This window comes from Grus americana, chromosome 2 (genome assembly GCF_028858705.1).
Source record: "Grus americana isolate bGruAme1 chromosome 2, bGruAme1.mat, whole genome shotgun sequence".
Classification (NCBI taxonomy): domain Eukaryota; kingdom Metazoa; phylum Chordata; class Aves; order Gruiformes; family Gruidae; genus Grus; species Grus americana.
The window spans coordinates 58,759,848-58,779,546 of NC_072853.1; the positions used below are offsets into that span (position 1 = coordinate 58,759,848).

At 38.8% G+C, this 19,699-nt stretch overlaps 1 protein-coding gene across 8 annotated transcripts; it reads left to right on the forward strand.

The window, feature by feature from the left end:
* The first annotated feature begins 17 nt into the window (after window positions 1-17).
* RNMT (RNA guanine-7 methyltransferase) lies at window positions 18-18,343 on the forward strand. Of its 8 annotated transcripts, none has more exons than XM_054814279.1 (11): window positions 19-160; window positions 1,812-2,085; window positions 4,334-4,466; window positions 5,943-6,065; window positions 7,378-7,493; window positions 9,448-9,629; window positions 10,234-10,398; window positions 11,611-11,728; window positions 13,141-13,242; window positions 15,710-15,743; window positions 17,623-18,343. In XM_054814279.1, the coding sequence occupies exons 2-11, from the start codon at window positions 1,828-1,830 to the stop codon at window positions 17,658-17,660; spliced, it is 1,269 nt and encodes a 422-aa protein (XP_054670254.1). In that variant the 5' UTR covers window positions 19-160; window positions 1,812-1,827; the 3' UTR covers window positions 17,661-18,343. The 8 variants fall into 8 exon arrangements, with proteins under 8 accessions (XP_054670247.1, XP_054670254.1, XP_054670249.1 ...); XM_054814278.1 differs by lacking the exon at window positions 19-160 and adding an exon at window positions 419-855; XM_054814280.1 differs by lacking the exon at window positions 19-160 and adding an exon at window positions 426-545.
* Window positions 18,344-19,699: the final 1,356 nt, after the last annotated feature.

Below are 19,699 nucleotides of genomic sequence, written 5' to 3' on the forward strand. Positions count from 1 at the left end.
TTCAGCAGGCGGAGCCTGGGCGCGGAGCCCCCTCACGTTTTACGCGTGCGGAGCGCCGCGCTCCCCCCCTTCCTCCTCCCCCGGACGTGACGCCACCACTTCTGCCGCCGCGCTGCGGTGACGTCACTTCCGCAAACAGGATGGCGGAGTGCTTGGCCGGGTAAGTCCCGCGTGCCCTCCCGGGCGGCCCGGCAGCGGGGACCCGAGGCGCGAAGCCGGACGCGCGGCGCGGAGCGCGCGAAGTGGCGGCGCGGGTGAGGTGGGCGGCGCGGGACGCGCTCCGCCGCGCGCGGGAGGCGGGCCCCGGGCCTTCGGCCTCGCGGGCAACCGGGGTGGGCGGGGCCGAGGGGGGGCGGTGCGCGCGGGAGTGTGCGCTGCGCCACCGGCCGTCGCCAATCGGGTGCGGCCGCGCCGGAACTCCTGGATGCTGTCGCGGCGGCGCGCGCTTTGTCCGTTGCTGTGGTGGGCCGGGCCTCGGCGGGCTCTTGGGACCCTCGGAAACCGCCCGGGCCGGCGGCCTGCCCACGGGAGCGCTCTGCCGGAGGGTCTGTGCCTGTCGGCGCCGGGAAGCGCTCCCTCCCTGTGCGTTGCCCCCCCGTGACGCGGCTAAAAGTCGTTAGGGCCTGGGCCGTTAACGGGGTGGCTGGGAGGTGGCGCTACAGGGCCTGGCGCTTCTTTGCGCTTCCTGGGCCGCGAGCGCAGTCCCGTCCCGTTCCCCTGGCGCTTTGAGCTCTCCAGCTTTTCTTCCGAAGGAGCTGCCCCCTGGGCACTTGGTTGCCATCGCTGGTTATCAAATTCTGATCGCTTCTGAATTTAAGCCTTAAAAGGAAGTGGCAAACTGCTTGGAGCAGCCAGGTGAAGATAAGAAAGGGTGGGCTTCTTTGGAAGCATGAGTTAGGTGCTGTACCACAGTGGAAAAATTATTTCCATAAGTCATACTTTGAGGCCATCTATTCTGAGAAAAGTTGTTCTGGGTTCTCAGTATAGTGGTCCACTTGATGAATATCTTTTGGCCCTCATTAGGAAACTTAAGCCTGGATACAGTGGAGCTTGCCTGGTTTTTGTTATACTGAAGTAGGCCACTGTTTTAGAAAAGGAGTTGCCAATCTATCCCCTCCTATGCCTTATTGAAAAGTAGGTGCCCTGCTTCCTGATGATGGTGTGAAGAAGCCTGGGATGTGCTGGAGACTAAACGAGTGTTGTAGCAGCAATTTGCAGTCCTACAGACTGCATTGGTATTGGTGAAGTGGAGATACAGGAATGCAGTTACAGTTGAAGGTTCCTGGTATTAGCGAAGCTTGACGCGTAGTGGATATTCTTAACAAACTTGAAAATCCACAACTGATATGAAAATTTGCTCTTAAACTCCATCTTGATTTTTTGTTTGAGGGCATCCGTTTGAAAGCATATCAGAATAACAAATTTACTGATTTGAGGGACTGACAGCTTGTGTTTCTAAACGTAAAGTGATTTGTAGGTTACTTTTTATGGGAAAGGGAAAAGGGAGATTACAGGCTCAAAGTAAGACCACGTTGCAGTTGAGACAATAAAGATAGCTAAGCAAGGCTCAAACATGAAGAGTAAAGATTTATCTTAATTTGACTATTACAATGAGAGAACTTTGAAATTCCACATATTTTATTGCGCTATCTTTATTAAATAACTAGTCAAATATGAAGCCTATATGTTGTCTAGGGCAAAGGTGTGTTATTTATTTATAATGCTAGTATTATGATTGAAAGTCATGACCGTAACCACAAGTAAGTGAAATTCAACACTGAAAATAATTGGTGGGGTTTTTTTCTTTATAGTTTTCCATTCTGATCAATGGACAAGGGGACTAACCTGTCAAAAATGGCTGATTTAACCAAGACAGAAGAACAGGAAGCAGAGAAGAGCTTGGATGAAGTGGAGAAAACACCTCGTACTTTAGAGGCAGATTCAGGTATTGGTTGGGAAGGTGATAGTTCGACTTCAGGTACAGTGCACTCCACTGAAAATGAAAAAGAAATTGATGGCGGTAATCAGGACGGCAGAGCAAAAAGGAAGAATTTAGATCCTCAAGATGAACCTCCTAAGAAAGTAGTGAGTATCATTTATTTTGAGCTGTGTTGAAATACTTGTTTCAAAGCTTTAGCTCAAGAAAAGATTGAAAGTATTTATGCTAAACATATGTGAACCAGCATGAAACACCAAATGTCAAAGTTTGTGGGTAGCTTCCTAGGAAAACAACAGGTGCAGAAGTTATATTGGGCTTAACTGAGGAGAAAGAGGGCTAGTAATTAGAATGTTAAGAAAACTGGTATCAGCACATGCTTAGTTTAATTCTAAGATTATTGTTCCCTTACCTGTGTGGTGGCAATCTGGTAGGGCAGTGCAAGATTTATTGGCATTAGTCCAAATCCCGTGTCTTTGTATGTTGTTATCTTGTGGGTTAGTATAGTGATCTGTTCATGGGAGGTTCTTCCATAAGATAATTTTGCCTTTTAATTTCCTCAATAGGATATTGTATAATTTATAAAACTCTACATCCTGCATCATCTGTGATATAATTTCAGTATGATTTATTAGCAAAGTGCAGTACTGAAAGGTTTACAGGTGCTTTTTTTAAGACTGCAAGAGTAGTAGAAAATAGTTGTCCTTTTATCTGGGAGGGTGAAAAGGGTAATGCTTTATATAATGCTGTCCTTTATTATGTATGGGCATGTGGAAACTGATGCTGTAATATCCAGTCTAATTTTGACCTTTTGCGATATTGAAGTGTAATTTGAAAATGTCTTTGACATAATGTTTTTTTTCTCTGTTCAGAATTTTCCAGGATGTTAACTTATGGCTAAGGTATCTGGTAAAATAAAGGGGGCCCTTTGTTGTGGTAGAAACATTATTAACCCTTTCATCTTATTAAAAAGGTAGTTCTAGGATAAGTTTTAGATGGACAAGAAATATATTGGTTTTGCGTAGCTTAAGGGTGTAGAGAGGCGATTGCATTGAACACAGCTGCCAGCATCTCAATGTTATTGTTGATGGCTCTTTGCAGCTGTGCTTGCAGCAGCTGAGATGTGTTAATGGATTGCATGAATGTCCCCCACACTTGTCAAAGTCAGCTGTTCTAGCTTACATCACCTTCAGTGGCCATTCAGGGAGCCATCTGTGCTTACCCTAAAAAAGACTAGAAGTGGTCAAAATATTTGTTAGTATCAGTCAGCTGAGTGCGGTAATAAACAGATGATGGGGTCATAGCGATTCCAGACAAGTATGCCTGTGTTCATTCTGAAAGTTACCAAAATTATATGAAACACTGAAGAATTCAGGTAGTATATTAAAGTCAGTCAAACCTTCTTTTCCCTTGAGGACCTGCTATTTGAATAATAAGATATCGGGATGTTGACTTTTGTAGTCAACTGTTGGGAACGCTTTGAATTGCTGTGTGAACTCCTGCTGGCTGGGGCTTTGTAGCACGTTTGTGGGTTTTAACTGAGAATCCTTCATTCTAGTTCGTACTATTATTTCATACACTTCTGTGCCTCACAGAATTTGTGTTGGTTCTCCATGTGCTGTTACTTTGTATTTTATTTATAATATATTTTATTTTCATGTATATCATTGAAGATTATTTTCAAGATGAAGAAATATTAGGAGCATAATATCTGCACGTAGCCTGCTTCTCTGTGTCACATGGGCCAGAAATCTTTTGGACTATTTACATTTCACGCTAAACCAGAGACATTTCTACAGCTTTCTGTTAAGCATTAAATGGGAAACTGTTGTCAAGTCCTTACTTTCCCTTACCACGGTCTGTTTAAAGCTCTGGCATTGTGATCACCCACCTAGGGCTTTATGTGACATCAGCGAGTTGGCATTTTGTTTAAATTAGCAGTTTATGCACTTCTGTTAGATGTAAACACTGAATTTCTGAAACAGGATGTTTGAAGAAGCTTAAAGCTGAAATAATACTCCTCGAGAAGGAATGTCGTCGTCTTTAATCCAGGCTTAAGGGGAATGAAACTGAGTCTCTGAGAGTATTAGAGAACTGAAGGTTAAGTATTTCTGTGAAGGAAAGGTGCTTGGCATCATCCACCAGAAATTACTTGAACCAACTGAAAAGGGGATCACATTTTTAAGGGAGTTGTCTCTGTGATAGTTGAAGTGCTGACATCAGTACCAGGATAGATATGGGAAATGTTTTTATATATATATAATAATGGTGCTCTTCATAGTAGTACTTGTTTACTTTCTAAATCCTTAGAGAGAACACATACATGTCTTTTGATTAAATGAAAAAGTAATAAAAAGAATTCTCTGCTTGAGACTACTCCTTCCCTTGTTTCTACAGCGTGAGATAGGCCATGGGCAAGCTGTAGCTGCACATTATAATGAACTTCAAGAAGTTGGATTGGAAAAACGTAGCCAGTCTCGCATATTCTACCTCCGAAACTTTAATAATTGGACAAAGAGTGTCCTCATTGGTAAGGTTCCTTAATTGCTTAGACTTTAATAAAATGTAACTAATTTTTGTATCAAAAAACAACTTTTTTTCTGCTTTCTGATGTTGATTATAGCACTTCGTCTCTTAATACATAGTAAGATTTCTCAAGTGCAATAAAATATCTATATTTATTTTTATTTTGAATCTTTGTGATAGTGTTTTATATTGTTGGAGTGCCAAATATATGCTAAAGTTTTAAAGATCAACTGACCTGAAAAATAGAAAAGTTCATACTGGAAACTGTTCTTCTTCATGACATTTTTAAAGAGAAAGGTACAGCTTTAAATTATAAAGAATCTGTCTGTTCTTGTTAGATGGAGCTGTTCTTGTTATTTAAATCTGTCTCAAATAATTTCATAGTAATTTTTGCAAAGCAGTCTGTCCTCAGGTCTAGATTAAGCAATTCTGTAGGAAACTTGAACATGTAAATATTTTCTGTATTACCCATAGTCAACAGTTTAAAAAGATGAAAGACTAGAGGATGTAGTTCTTTAAGAATCAGCAGCTTTTTATAAAAGGCAAAGTCTACTATCGCACAAATTAATTCCAAAGTGAGGAAACAAAACCATCAGATATCTGCAAACAAAGAAAAGAATTATCGGCACAGCACCACAGATTCATGAAGAGGGATCTATGCCAGGAGATGTTGGCACCGTTTGTCTTAGCATGCTGTTTTTTGTTGTATTGTATCGGAGCAGTTAGAAGCAATATTTCAGTGTACATAAAGCCATTTCTGGAGCCTGTGTCATGATGAATTTCAGTAGTGTGGCGTTATAGTGGTTGTATCCAAACTTATTTCAGGTCTCTTACTGTGAAGAAAAGTTGCTAGTGTGCTGATATGTTTTGCATAATATGCCAACATCAGTCAGAGCAGAGATAATCTAGAGAGAGTGAAGATAGAAAACGAAAATGATATATGTAGGGTAAAAAGACTGAACGAGTAGCTAGTGTTATTGCAAGGCCTAGGAGAGGCTGAGTGGAGAACATTATGCACATTTTTAATGTGACCGCAAGGAAAAGTTGTGACTGATGCATTTAATTGGCTTTTACTCGTTTGCAAAATGCTTTCCCATACTTTCAAATAACATCTGCCTTCATTATAATGGTAATGAAAGGGATCCCTGTTTCCCTACTTATGCACAGGGTGGTTGTTTAGCGATGTGCAGTTTTGCCTTGTCTGCCAGGGAAACAGTTCAGAGCTCCAGTCACATTACATGCAAAGTACATTAAGCACAGAAAATATTCATTATCTTCTCCATAGTTTTACAAGTCTGTGGTTTTTTTCATCATTAGTGGTTTCTGGAAAAAGAGATTTAAGTCTGTAATGTTAAGACTTATAGACAAAGTAAGTTTTGAGATGTTTTAAAATTCTCAAATCCTTTTGGTTCTTTAAGGATCTCTTTACAATACAGGTGAATTACAGAGATCTCTATGCATTCTCTTTTTATTTTTCTAGGTGAATTTATAGATCGGGTACGACGGAAAAAGAATGATATAACTGTTTTGGATCTGGGATGTGGCAAAGGTGGAGACTTACTGAAATGGAAAAAAGGAAGAATTAAAAAACTTGTCTGTACTGGTAAGAAGACACAATAACTTTCCAGGGAAAGTACACCAGTGTTTTATGGGAAAAACAAGCACATCTCCAGTCTTTTGTTATTTCCTTTTTTATTAAGCCCAAGAATGTAATTATATACTTTTTGTCAAAAAGTCTTCGTTTGTCTTTTAACCTGAAGACATCAACTTGATTGCCAGCATAAATATAAGAACCATTGATATTCTCTGTAACGAGCTTTCAGTTCAACTCATAAATAAAAGCTATCAGTAAAGAAACGCAGTTACCATAGTTTCTTAGGCAAAGTGTAACACTGGGGAAAAGGCTGATATTTTTTATTTAATGTATTTTCTCCCACATCTAATCTCTTGTGGTATTTTTAACTGTCTAAAAATATGCACGTAAGAGTTGCATTTAAAAAATCAAACAAACCCCACAGTGGTTTGACAAAAAATGGTCTTGGATGTTACAGTCAGCCAAAGATTTTCAGACTCAGAAAGTGGAAGAGCTGAAAGCTGATTAAATAATTTTTTGTTTAAATTGTTTGCTTAGATGTTGGGAAGGAGATACCGTCTTCCCTTCTCCCAAAAAGTATGCCAAGGATAATCAGAGGAAGCATTGCTTAACTTCAAATTTAACAGATACTAAAAGTTCATAAAATTACTTCAGTAGGAATTATTCTGGGTATTGTACATTTTACTGTTCTTTCTTGCCTTTCTTTTTCAGTTGGCAATCTTCAAACACAGTTAATGAATTTGCTTACAAAGTTCTTATGTAAATTTATTGCATATTGTTAGTTTTAATATTACTCAGTGAAACTCTATGCCTGAGAGAGGAATGGTCTTAAAAACAAAATAAAAAAATTCCCGTGATACAATGTATCAGCATATATCACAAATAATTGCATTTCAACCTCTTGTGTATTTATAAGAATATGAAGAGCTTTCAGTACTGTTGGAGCTGAACTGTTTTAGCTAATGTATACTAGACACTTAATGCTAACAGCACTTCGTATCAATCACCTAGTACCCATCACTTGAAATTTTGGAGGCTTGCTTTGCACTTTTGAGGATGGGAGCTTTCTAAAATCTTCAGATTACAACTTTTGTCTGAAGTAAAGCTTGAAAATGAGAAAGAGTTATAATCCCAAACACCTCCTGCAAATTAAATTCCTTCTCTACAAATTGGAAATAAAAGTGTTTGTTCCCATCAGAGTGTAAATGAAGATGAACTTTTATCCCTGCCGTAATGGATCAGCTGTGTTCCAGTAATAATTCCAGTTTTATTGTCTGGGGAGCAGTTTACACACTTTTTTCCTCTCTGTCTCTCTCTCTAGATATCGCTGACATTTCTGTGCAACAGTGCAAGCAGCGATATGAAGACATGAAAGCCCGATGTCGTTATAATGAACGTATTTTTGATGCAGAATTTATACAAGCAGATAGTACCAAGGTACAGTTCCTATGCTTTAGAATATTTTTGAGTTTTAACGTTCTTGTGTTAAGCAAGTACAGGAAGTGATGCTAGTGCTGTAATATTTAGGGCATGTATATTTTTAAGATCAGATTGTTGTACTAGTACTATCAGGAGAATCAACCATACGGGTTACTGAGATGCAGTTAAATGCATTTTGTTACTGTTTGACAGTGTAGTGTTCTTGAAGCTTGAATGTCTTTTTCAGATAATAAATCTGGTACTTTCATTTTCTTTCACTTGACAGGGGGAAGGGAATGACTATTTATTTCTGGAGTTCTGGGAGCCAGCATGGGGTGTTGGAAACTATCTTGGTGAATGTGTTTTTATACTGGAATGAATAAGGGATGTTTTCTGATTTGACTTGTACGTTTTATTTATCCCAGTATTTTTTTTTTCTAGCAGCATTTTATTTACTATAATACATATCTTCAAAACCTGTGTGACAGAGCAGATTTCTGAGACTGTCTGGAGGCAATATTGAATACATTGTGGAGGCTTAGGAGACAGTCTTGTAACCAGCACTGCTTTTGCTTCTTACAAATGCAGGCTGAGAGTGCCCTGCTGATGCAGGCTGAGGGACAGAGCCTACCTGGTTCCAGCGTATCTGTGGAAAGGCTGAAACTGTTCTTCCTAGCCTTGCAGGAAGGGTTGTGGGCTTGAATTCTTGGTTGTCTCCCCTTCTTCTGAGGAATACAGTCTGTTGCAGGTTCCAGGTCATCTCTAAGGGCTCAGAATTACAGTCAGGGGAGAGAAGAGCGCGCCTTGGCCAGGAGAGAAAGGGATATTTTCATGTTGCTATTACAGCTCAGTCTTATATGCACATGTATTTTCTGTTGCACGCTCTGTTCTGTCTGTCCATGCATACAAAAGTTCATCTCCCTAACTTTGTATCTCTATCATCTGTTTTGTATATAATGCAAAATCTCCTTCTCACAGTTTGTCCAATTCCATCCACCACTGTTTCTCAGTTTCCTGTATCTCTCTCTCAAAATGCAGAAGGGGAGTATATGAACAGATAAAATTGTTGTGGGTGTGTGAAATGTCCATTTTTCTCTTGCCACATACAGAACTTTGACAGTATGTGGCATGAACTGGTAGTGACTGGGAGTGAGTGGGTGGATGGGAAGTCTGGAAGAGAAGAGAAACTTGGGTAGAACTGTTAAATATGAAATATTTTACGTATAGAATGCATATCGTGGGCCTTGGGGAGCACCCATGTGCTCCTCTGTTATTTATGGTGGCTACTAGTACTGTATAAAAGAAGCCTGATCAAGAAGAGTTAGAGAACTGCTGAGTACAGAGTCAAACTGTGGCAAGCTTTAACCTGACAAATTTCAAGGGCTCCAAGTTCTATAGAGGTACTGATTATGTGGTGTGGAGTGGGGAGGAGTATGTTGGTACACATGTATGCACATGTGGGAGAATACAGACAAATACAAGTTGGTGGGCATGCAATTTGCTGTATTTAAAACAACCCCTCCTCCTTTCAATTACATTTAATGGGTCAGTTCTCATTACAGAGACTCAGTAAACTGAAAATTCATTTTATTATAATAATTGTTTCCAGCTAAATGGTGGCTGGTTATAAACCCTCAGCAGTAAAATATCTCTGGAAACTGTTAGTTTTCTAACCTTGAGTTTTGGCCTTTCAGGTGTAGCGGTGTTACTTGACAACATGAAAAGAATTTGAGGACTTGATAACTTTGAAACGTGTATGTGTATTCTTGTTGTTGCCAAATTTTATGTATGGCTACCTGTGTAGTGGAGGAATTATTCTTACCTTTTTCATCTTGTTCTTATGAAGGAGTGGGGACTGAAAGGAAAAACTTAAAAGAATTATGGGAGTGGCGTATTTTGTTGGAAGATTTAAGTGAATCATGCTTGTTTCTGTAGCTTTTGTTACAATTTTTTTCTTTTTAATCTATTTCAGGATCTCTTGTCTTCCAAATACAATGATCCAGATATGCGCTTTGACATTTGCAGCTGTCAATTTGTTTACCATTATTCATTTGAGACGTATGAGCAGGCTGACATGATGCTTAAAAACGCTTGTGGGAACCTCTCTCCTGGAGGGTATTTTATTGGCACAACTCCAAATAGCTTTGAACTTGTGTAAGTACTTTTATATTCTGTTAGTCTTTCAAAAGTCTGTGAAGCATTGTTAAGTGATAGTCATTCTTACAGTGCTCTGATACATTTGTACAAACAAATGCAAATTTTTTGCAACAGTTTTGGATTCCAGTCAAGAAGATCTCACTCATGAACTTAAACAGGTAAATCTGTACGAATCCTTGTCTCTCGCACCCATGATCCTTCTGGTATAGAGTATAGATTTTCATATGTAAACCCTCAGTAGCGAATTAAATAGTGGCAAAATAGCCACAGCCTGGGGAGTAACTGTCAGGGTTTTGCTGTGGTTGTTCCAATAAGCCTGACTTGTCCATGTAGATTGTGTCTGGGCTAAAGGTTAATTTTCTAGGTTCATTTAGTCCTTGGTGTGTTGTATAGGAATGATAAACCATTAAAACTTAGTATGCTGCTTCTCTTCATTTCGTTGTTCCATTGCCTTATTAGATAAGGGGGGTGGGAAACTACAGAGATCACTGAATGCTGTAGTACTGGGAGAAACACTTTCAGGCCTCTTATGCATAGTTTTCTCTGCGTTTTAAATTAAAAACTGGTCAATTAATGGGGTTTTTTTAATCTCATTTTATAGAAAGCGACTTGAAGCTTCAGAAACAAATTCATTTGGGAATGAGGTGTACAGTGTAAAATTTGAAAAGAAGGGAGAATATCCCTTATTTGGCTGCAAGTATGATTTCCACTTGGAAGAAGTGGTTGATGTCCCTGAGTTCTTGGTTTACTTTCCATTACTGGAAGAGTAAGTTAAGTTTTGAATTCATTATAGAATGAAAGCTGTGAAACATGAGAAACATTTGTTTAGCTTGCATGTCATTGCATTATACTTGCTGAAAATTGTATTTTGGCTTTCTTATTATATTTTTCAGTTGGGTTTTTTTCTGTTTGGGGTTTCTTGGGGTTTTTTTTGTGTGTGTGTGTTTTTTTGTTTTGTTTTGTTTTTGTTATTTCCTCCAAATGAAGAGGTTTCTTGCGTTTCCATCCACATCTGTAATCTGTCCGTTGCACTCAGTTGAAGGTGCTCTGGTCAGAAGCTGTGAAGACTTAAACTAGGTCTCACCCGAGAACGTCTATATCTGATAAGTTGGATCTGTCAGGAAAACTTTTAGGGCTGTCAACTTTTGCTTCTTTAAGCTAACTTTTTGGGGGGTTTCATTCTACCTTTCTTTAGTCTTTCAGCAAGCCTTCTTGTATATCCTCTTCATCATCATGCCTCTTGTCTTCTCCAGCTTTCTTTGGATGTTCGTAGGATTTTTTCCACGATTTATTTTTAATACCTTTAAATCTTCCTCATCTGTGAGCATACGTTTTGCTGTTACCTCTGTGTGAATTCAGATTTGACTTTCCCAGCCTGTCTCCTGACATACAGACAAAGGTTTCCATGCTGGGGTTTTTCCTGCCATTCAAGCTCAGTATGGTTGTTAAACAATATTAAGCTTTCCCTTCAAACCTGTATATTTTCACACACTTCATTTGCAGTTGTCTATGAAAAATACCAGCATCTGTCACTGACACCTGTAACTTCAGTGTTGCGTTACCACAGTGTCTACATAGAATTGAGACGTAAGGCACTAAATCTAGTAGAAGGAGGTTCTCTGAAAACATCCATAATATCTCATGTGACAGGGTGATGATACTGCAGGGAAAACAGCATCGTCTATCTGGGAGTTCAAATGGAACTTATTTCTGTGTGTTGGGAGAAGAGACATTTTTCTATTAAAATGTTTGTAAATGACTTCTGTATAGATTTTTGTTGTCGTAATTAAAAATTACAGTTTGTGGTGGTAGTGCAGGTTTTTTTCATCTAGATATCTTTACTAAAAAAAACCAAATTATAGAAAGAGTGTAATTCTAGTGAATACCATAAGGTGTCACTGTGGCTTAAAATTGTTCCTTTGAAAGTAAAACTACAATAATTTTGTGGCTTCCCTAATTAAGCTTATTATTTTGACAGAATGGCGAAGAAACATGGCATGAAATTAGTCTACAAAATGACGTTTCGGGAATTCTATGAAGAAAAAACCAAGAACGAGGAGCATAAAATGCTTTTAAGGAGAATGCAGGCCTTGGAGGTAAATATGGATTTAACTTGGTTAATTTAAATAGCATTTTACATCTTGTTAATTATTTGTGCAATAATTGAAATTCCTGTTGTGAACATTGTGTGATTAATTAAGGGCTACCAATAGAAGAACTAAACTCCTGTGGCTGACAGTGTGACTGTGGTGGATTGACCTTGACTGGCTGCCATACACCCACCAACCTGCTCTCTCATTCCCTCTTCCCAACAGGATGGGGGAGAAAATAAGAAAAAAACCCTTGTGGGTCAAGATAAAGACAGGGAGATTGCTTAGGAATTGCCGTCACGGGCAAAACAGACTAAACTTGGAGAATATTAGTTTAATTTATTACCAAAAGAAAAAAAAGAAGGTTGTTGAGAAATGAAGACAAACCTAAAAACACCTTTGCACCACTCTCTGCCTGTTCCCAGCCTCAACTTCACTCCTTCACTTCTGACCTTTCTACCTCTGCTCCCCGCCCCACAACACAGCGGGATGGCGAATGGAGGTTGTGGTCAGTCCATAACACTTTGTCTCTGCCTCTCCTTCCTCCTCACGCTATCTCCCTGCTCCAGCATGGGTCCCTCCCATGGGATACAGACCTTCACAAACTAGCATGTGTTCTCTCCATGCTCTGAGACTTTGGTTTTATTCACAGTTCACTATGCTTCCCTCCTCCCTCAAACGGTAGAATTTTTCAGCATAAAACTATCAAGTCAAGTATCTGGTGACTTATTAAACTGAGTCACATGAGCTGGAAGTGGATTTCACTGTCCTTGTTGACTCTGAAAGGGACAGTGCTTTGTATGGGCTCATATTGCCTGTAGCATGGTGACACAGCTTTTGACATGTCAGCTTCATTCATAGAAAAGCGAGAATTGTCTTAAATTAGTGGCCACTTACAGTTGAACTCTGTGTTGTTAACTACAGACCATTATGCAGTAACTGGGATCCTTAGTCAGTATATATGAGTTTTGAAGAATCAATTGTTTACTTCTGTTACAGCTCCTGTGTGGTGGTAAAGCATTTTAAGCATTCTGCTTGAAATCTTACAGTTGCTCATTTCTTCTTAGTGCTTCTGCTTAAGAGATGCTGGTTTGTTCAGTTGCTGTTCTAAAAAAAAATCTAGATAATACTCATAATGAGCTGTACATGGAGAATAATTTTTATAGTTCTTCTCTTTCCCCTGTTTTGGAGACATAAGGATAAAAGTTAATTTATAAATCCTGGGTGTCAGATATTCTGGGAAGGAGGGAATATCAGACCTGATCTTGTAGGTGCTGTAAAGGAGAGATCTAAATTTAAGATCCTCTTAATAATTACTGACCTCCATTCTGGGCTATGTTGTGACAAACCCTTGACCGATGTGATTACTGTATCTTACTACACAATATTTTTTCTTAATTTTTTTCTACATTCTTTAGCCATACTCTACATTTGGTGATTCCAGGCTTGTTTCTGATAAACCTGATGATTATGAGCATGCAAAAGAGTTCATTAAAGATGGCAAAGCAAAGTTACCATTGGTAAGTTCCTCCTTACTTCACTAGAGCAAATGGTTTCTAAAATTGAGGTCCTGATCTTTTGGACATGTGATGCCTCCTTCATTTCAACTGCAGTAAAATTGGTATGAATGTCTCTGTGCATGTGACAAATCATAGAGCTGCAGGGCTGAGGAGTTCATCTAATCTTTACCCCATACTCAAAGAATCAACTTCACTTAATTCGGTAGCTATTAAGAAATTTGTAACAATACAAAAGGGAAAGGGTGTTTTGCTATCTTCCTTGGCAGCTGTTCTAAAATAACTCTTCTTAATTTGAACAATTTTCTTCTGTTTCTGGATCTTCACACTACCAATTTGAAGCTTTACTTCTTTTAATCCTCTGACAGGAGAGTTGAAAGCTTTTTTCATAATACTGTATGGATTTGAAATCTTAAATATTGTTTTTCTGTTGTCTTTTTGGGTGAAGAAGATCCTGCTCCCTTCTCGGCCAATTTTATTAAAGTTCTGTAAAAGCTATTTTTAAAAAAATGTGCTGTGCTGCTGCCTTTTTTTTTTTTAACAGAGCTCCTAGAATTAGACTAGTCTTATGTGCATAAAACTAAATCCATATATTTCCACCCTCAATTTTATTAAATATGATATTCTGTTCACATTCTGGAATGAAAATAAACTTTCCTCGTGATCATCATAATCTTACCTTGTACAAAACTTGATCTGCTATCCTGTTACATGTTTTTCTGCATTTCTTCTCTTTTGGCAGCTTGATTTATGACTTCAGAAATAAAAAAAATACTGAACCATTGTTAATGGAGGTCATATTAGATTTTAGATCAGTGGTCCAATTAAATATGTTTTTTCTGCTTCTAGTCCTGTCTTCTAATGCACATGCTGCCTTTCTGAGCTTGCTGTCTTTTTCATGTTTTTATAAAGTGTTATTCTTTCTCCTGTTCTAGCAGTACATGACAATATTGGAGTTATCTGCAGCTGGTCCCCTCCCAGCCTTTCATTCTTCTGTATTGGTCTCAGAGCTGGGTGCACGACAGACAGGAGCCTGCACAGCTGCTGTTCCTGGGAAGTGAGCAGGAGGACAGCCAATGTCTGCTGCCATTTGGCTATTGCCTCTCCATCTGTAGCCAGGCTAGCTATTCAGGGTAGCATGTAGCTGTGTGTTTGCTTCTGTCTGTGCGTTTGGGGCATTAGGCTGGATGGAGGCCTTGCAAAGGCTTGGTTTAACCTAACTGTTCGTGCTGAATGGTTCATGATCACCAATGTTGACTCTTTCAGTCTGAACTTTAGGTCTTTTTTTATGTGGTGATGCTCTTTGACAAGAGAGAAACAAAATCGGAGACTACTTTGAGTAAAGATTGTAGTTTTAGTAAAATCATATGCAGTTACTGATAGGTGGCATCCTATTTCATTGTCATAGGTATAGCACGAGGCTGGTCAGCTTGAAGTTTTTCTGCTTGGATTTTTCTTTTTTTAATCGTCAGTTTATCTGCTGTTCATGTTCTGAATTCTTGAAGATGTATTCCTTTTACTGTATATATAGAAATTCTACATCAAGAGGGAAAAGAAACCTGCTCTCTGTATTTGAAATCTAAATATTTTAAAAAGAAAATTGCTTCTTTTAAGAAATAAACTTAAGAACATGAGAACGATCAAGTCAAACCGAAGACCTTTTTTGCCAGGTGCTGTGTCACCTGGCAAAGAAGTTGTCTGCTTGAACAAGCCTTTTTTACTAGTGTTTTAGAAGATGAATAATTTGGTCAGGGTTGGTCAGTGGGCTAAATCATACCTCCAGTGAGGACTCGCAGGACAGTGATGGAGTGGGCAGAGCACAAAACCAGCTTGTTGTTCCCTCATGCTTCTTAATTGGTAGGGTAAATGGCAGCAGCTTTTTACTTGTGCACTTGCCCTGCTTTCATCTGAACAGCTGAGCTAGGAGTAGCTTTCTTGGGCTGCAAGGCAGGCTGTTTTTTCACAATGTTGGGAGTTGGTCTCCTGCAAATAGAGCTGTTGTGGGCTGCAGGTGTGAGGTGGAGGCAGGCAGTGTTCCCAGGGAAGGTGGCAGCACTGTGCTATAGGGCCTCTCCTTGACTTCTGCACAAGTGTTGGGCATCTCTGGCTGGAGAGCAGCTTGAGCCAGGTCAGGTCGCACTGTTGTGTGGTAATGGACCCAGTGTCCTCTGCATTGCAGAGGCATCCAGCCCAACAGGCTGTTGGCCTGTTCTCCTTCTATCTGTGTAATTTAGGTGTGTTCTGTTATCTGGGGTGTTCTGATTCCCTACTGTCCTAGTTATTGGAGTTATAAGTATCTGTGGTCTACAGTAATGCTCTTCTCATCCCTAAATAGCCAGCCAGTGTGGGTGGTTAGAAGTTGGTCTGAAAGATTGATAATCCTGAGTTAAATCGGTATTTTATTGCTTCCTCATTTTTTGTTGAAATTGTTTTTTTTGTTTGTTTGTTTGTGTTTTGTCCCCCCTTCTAGGGAACCTTGAGTAAATCTGAATGGGAAGCAACAAGTAAGTACTGTTTTGAAAACTCAGTATTGACTGAATGACTGCTGTGGAAAGTGTGTAAGACAGTCTGTTGGTTGTGGAAGAAAATCCGAATTTTAAGTATAACGAGATTTTATTATTTGTGTTATTCAAATACGTGTGTATAGATTATGTAGTGCACACATCTCAAGAAATTGGGAGAGAAATGCATAAAATAAGTTGAAATTTTGCTTCATGTAGCACACAAACCTTTGGGCTAAAATAGTTTGGGGAAACCTTGCTTAGGATGTATGAAAAGAAGATGCCAGTGTTAAAGGATTATTTTGCTAGTGTTAGAGGATTAAATACTCTACTTCTGTCTGGTACACTTGGATATTATACTGTTACCAGTCAACTAGAAAACAAACTCCGGTTGGGACATACATTCATCAAAAATAATGCAAATGTGTTTTGGGAAGACAGGGACCGAAGCTTTACTCTTTGCCTGTAGTGGTATGTTTCAAGAAGAAGCAATTAAAGCATGGATGAGGAAGAGGTATTTGAATGTTTTATAAAAGGAGAAAAAAGTCAGTGCCTCAGACACCAAAAAGGATACTCTATTGTTAAATATGTTTTGAAATTTTGTGAACATGTCCCATGGAAAACTTTTGACAATGCTTTTTTCCAATGTTGAGTTTAGTAAAACTCAGATATAAGGGACTGAGAATTCTAAGGATAAAAATTGACACCCAGAGAGATTAGTACTAACTTCTGAGTAACTGCAGCCAACCATCATTTGCATTTTTGCAGACCATTATACTGGTTGTGTTAGTGCTTTTAAAACAACAAAAACTGCTGTTCAATTCATGAATGAAAAAACCTTTAGTTAAGATGTTTGCTTTCTTAAATTATTGTCTTTTTTTTTAAAGGTATGAATCATAAGGTAGACATTAATTCCAGCAGTGTAAAAGTATTATGTAAACTATTAATCTAATTGAGAGGGACATTTTATACCTTTAGAAGTTCAATGATGACTGTATTTTCTAAGTAGTGCGTTTTTTCAGGGACAGTTGGAGTACAGCGCTTCTGATAATTAGGGTGTAAGTACAGCTTGCTTGTTACATGGAACTTCCCTTTTATTGCTGAGCCTTCTCTTTAAAGATTTGCAGTGTAGCTATGGCATCTCATCCGTTAAAACAAAAGCTCAGTTCAAGTGGAAATCCATACATTACAGTCATGGTCTCAAGAAACTAGTTTAACTTATCTGTCTGATATGAAGCATAAGCATTTCTGACATAGGTGGCATTGATTATAAACCTAATAAATATTTCCCAAGGGTGCTGGTGTGGACTGTATGAGTATGTGTTTCTGGAATCATACTGTTTTGGAGTTGAGAAAATGCCACATAGCATTTGTAAATATATCTTCTTTGTCCATGGTATTTTAAAAGAGCAAAATTAATAATTTTGTATCATGAGTTTGTTCACTTTTTAATTAAAAATGAAGTTGATAATTTCACCCCAAATTGTCCATTACTGCATGTATGAAGGAGTCTTTAAACTTAGTTGCATATGACATTTTATGCACCAATGAATGTTAATTATGTGTAGAATGGCATAGTAATTTATGAATTACATTCACATTTCAGTAATACCATTAACTGAAGTTAGCGTTACATTAACCATATCAACAATATTTAAAATATTTTGCTTTTGTGCATTCTTAGCTGTATTGTGAAAACATGTCTAAAACCATGCTGGAATTGAATGCTGGAGTTACTCATTGGGAAACCAGAGCAGTTTTTATAATTCCAGTAACCTGCTAACAGGTTGTTTGGGCAGAGTATCAACCTGTTTACATTTTGCAAACTTAATCGAGTGGCAGAGGAAGCTGAAACTTTAAATACTCCCATTTTCTTTTTTAGGTATTTACTTGGTATTTGCATTTGAGAAGCAACTGTGAAACTTCACATAGTGGATGCAGCAAGAAGAGATCATATCCATGTGCAAGTTGGAATGGTCAGAAATCCATTGTGGCAACTATTTTTTTATTTTTTATTTTTTAATTATCAGAAGTGTGCAGGACACTACCAAATACTAGAGCAAGCTCATGATTCTGAGTTACATTGCCTGTCTGTGACAGATGGACTTGTGTGTGTATATATAAGAAAGATTCTGAACCAGTCTTTTTAAGCATTTGTAAGCAATCTGCATGCTCTCAAAACTCATGTTTGAACTTGGACACAACTTTATGTTAGAAACAGATGTTTTGTTAGTAGAAGTATGTTTGTGATTACAAGCCTGACCCTGCACTTTCCGAAGTTGATGGAAAAAAGACTGTTGACTTTGGTAGTGCAGAATGAGGGCCTAAATATTGTACTGCAGAGCTTGGTTAATTCATAATGAGATATATTCAGACATATAGGGTATGTCTACATTGCATGCAGAGCTAAGTGACAAATAATACCTGAGTCCGTTTGAGTACCTCTGTGCTGTGCTCAAGCCTGCAGTGTAAATCTACCTTAGTGGTATTCAAGGTGTAGTTTACATGGGAAAGCCCCATGATGTTCTTGTTTTTCGTGCTTGCTGATATGTAGTGTCACTTCATGGTGCTTTGAAGATTAAATGAGTTTGTTCTGTACAAAACTGCTTTGAAAGAACTGAATTTCTAAAGTTTTAAATCTTTACGTCGTTTCTCCAAATATGACTATGCGGTAATCAGTAATAGCTGCTAAACTTAGATTACTGAACATTTTCTATTGTATTAAAGGCTCTCCTGACTTTTTGGTAGTTTTAGTGTCTCCTGAAACTTATTAGACAGGTCTTAGGATGTGTTTCTTACTTGTTTCGTAAAATTCCAAAAGGGCTCAGCGTAAGGGTGAGCCATCAGTAGTGATGGGGACCTCACTGCAGTCCTTGAGGCATTAATAACAACGTGGTCACGTACTGGTTCATGATCTCAAAGGGGAGTGTGTATAACATTTGAGGATACTAGAAGTTCATTATGGGAGGGAGGGCTGTGTATTTGTGTATACATCCGCGGTACATGTGGATAATAATCTGCAGATTAGAGCCAAAATATTTTCTTTGGGAATGTAATCTAATGATACCAATAGACAGAACGGTTCCTAACCATCTTAACTGCCCATCAGTCTCTTAAAGCTGGCTTAGGGATTTCTGACATGGTATTTGCTCTGCTTTCCACATGCTTGGAGCCACCCTCTACTGAGAGTGCATGGGTACTTTAGATTTTTTCTCTCCCTTTTTGCACTAACAGTAGCTGTTTGCTGCTGTTGGCTAGTGTAGTTTACATAGAGATGAAACATTGATGGTACATGAGTATTTTGAAAAGTTATAATAAATCTAGGAAAGATAATTTCTGTTACAGAGTTAAGCGTTCACACTATTTGAGTCTGTAGTTTTATTGCCTTCCCCCTGTAATTAATTCACACTCTTTCCTCCATGACTCCTGGTTCATTTTTTGTGTTGCATAGAAGAATACCTATAAGCTTCACCAAGGCGGCAGAATACCAGTCAGTTCTGCTGCTGAAATTAAGAAAACAAGACTCTTTTCTTGTCTGCTAGAATTAGTACTCATGAAACTAGCTGAAAAATGCCAACACTTTAGAAGTGCTGAAATGTTTCATTGAAATTTGTGTGCATCAAAGCTAGTTTTAGTAGATTTCTTGTATCAAATTTCATTTGAAAGTAAATTGTTATGCTATTTTTGGAAGAAATCAGAATAATAAAAAGAGGGGAAATACAGTGGAGTGTCTTTCCTCTTTTAAGCAAATTTCAACATACCACAGAATCACATAATGGTTGAGGTTGGAAGGGACCTCTGGAGGTCATCTGGTCCAACCCCCCTGCTCAAGCAGGTTCACCTAAAGCTGGTTGCCCAGGGCCATGCCCAGACAGCTTTTCAATATCTCCAAGGACAGAGACTCCACGACCTCCTTGGGCAACCTGTGCAAGTGCTCGGTCACCCTCACAGTACAAAAG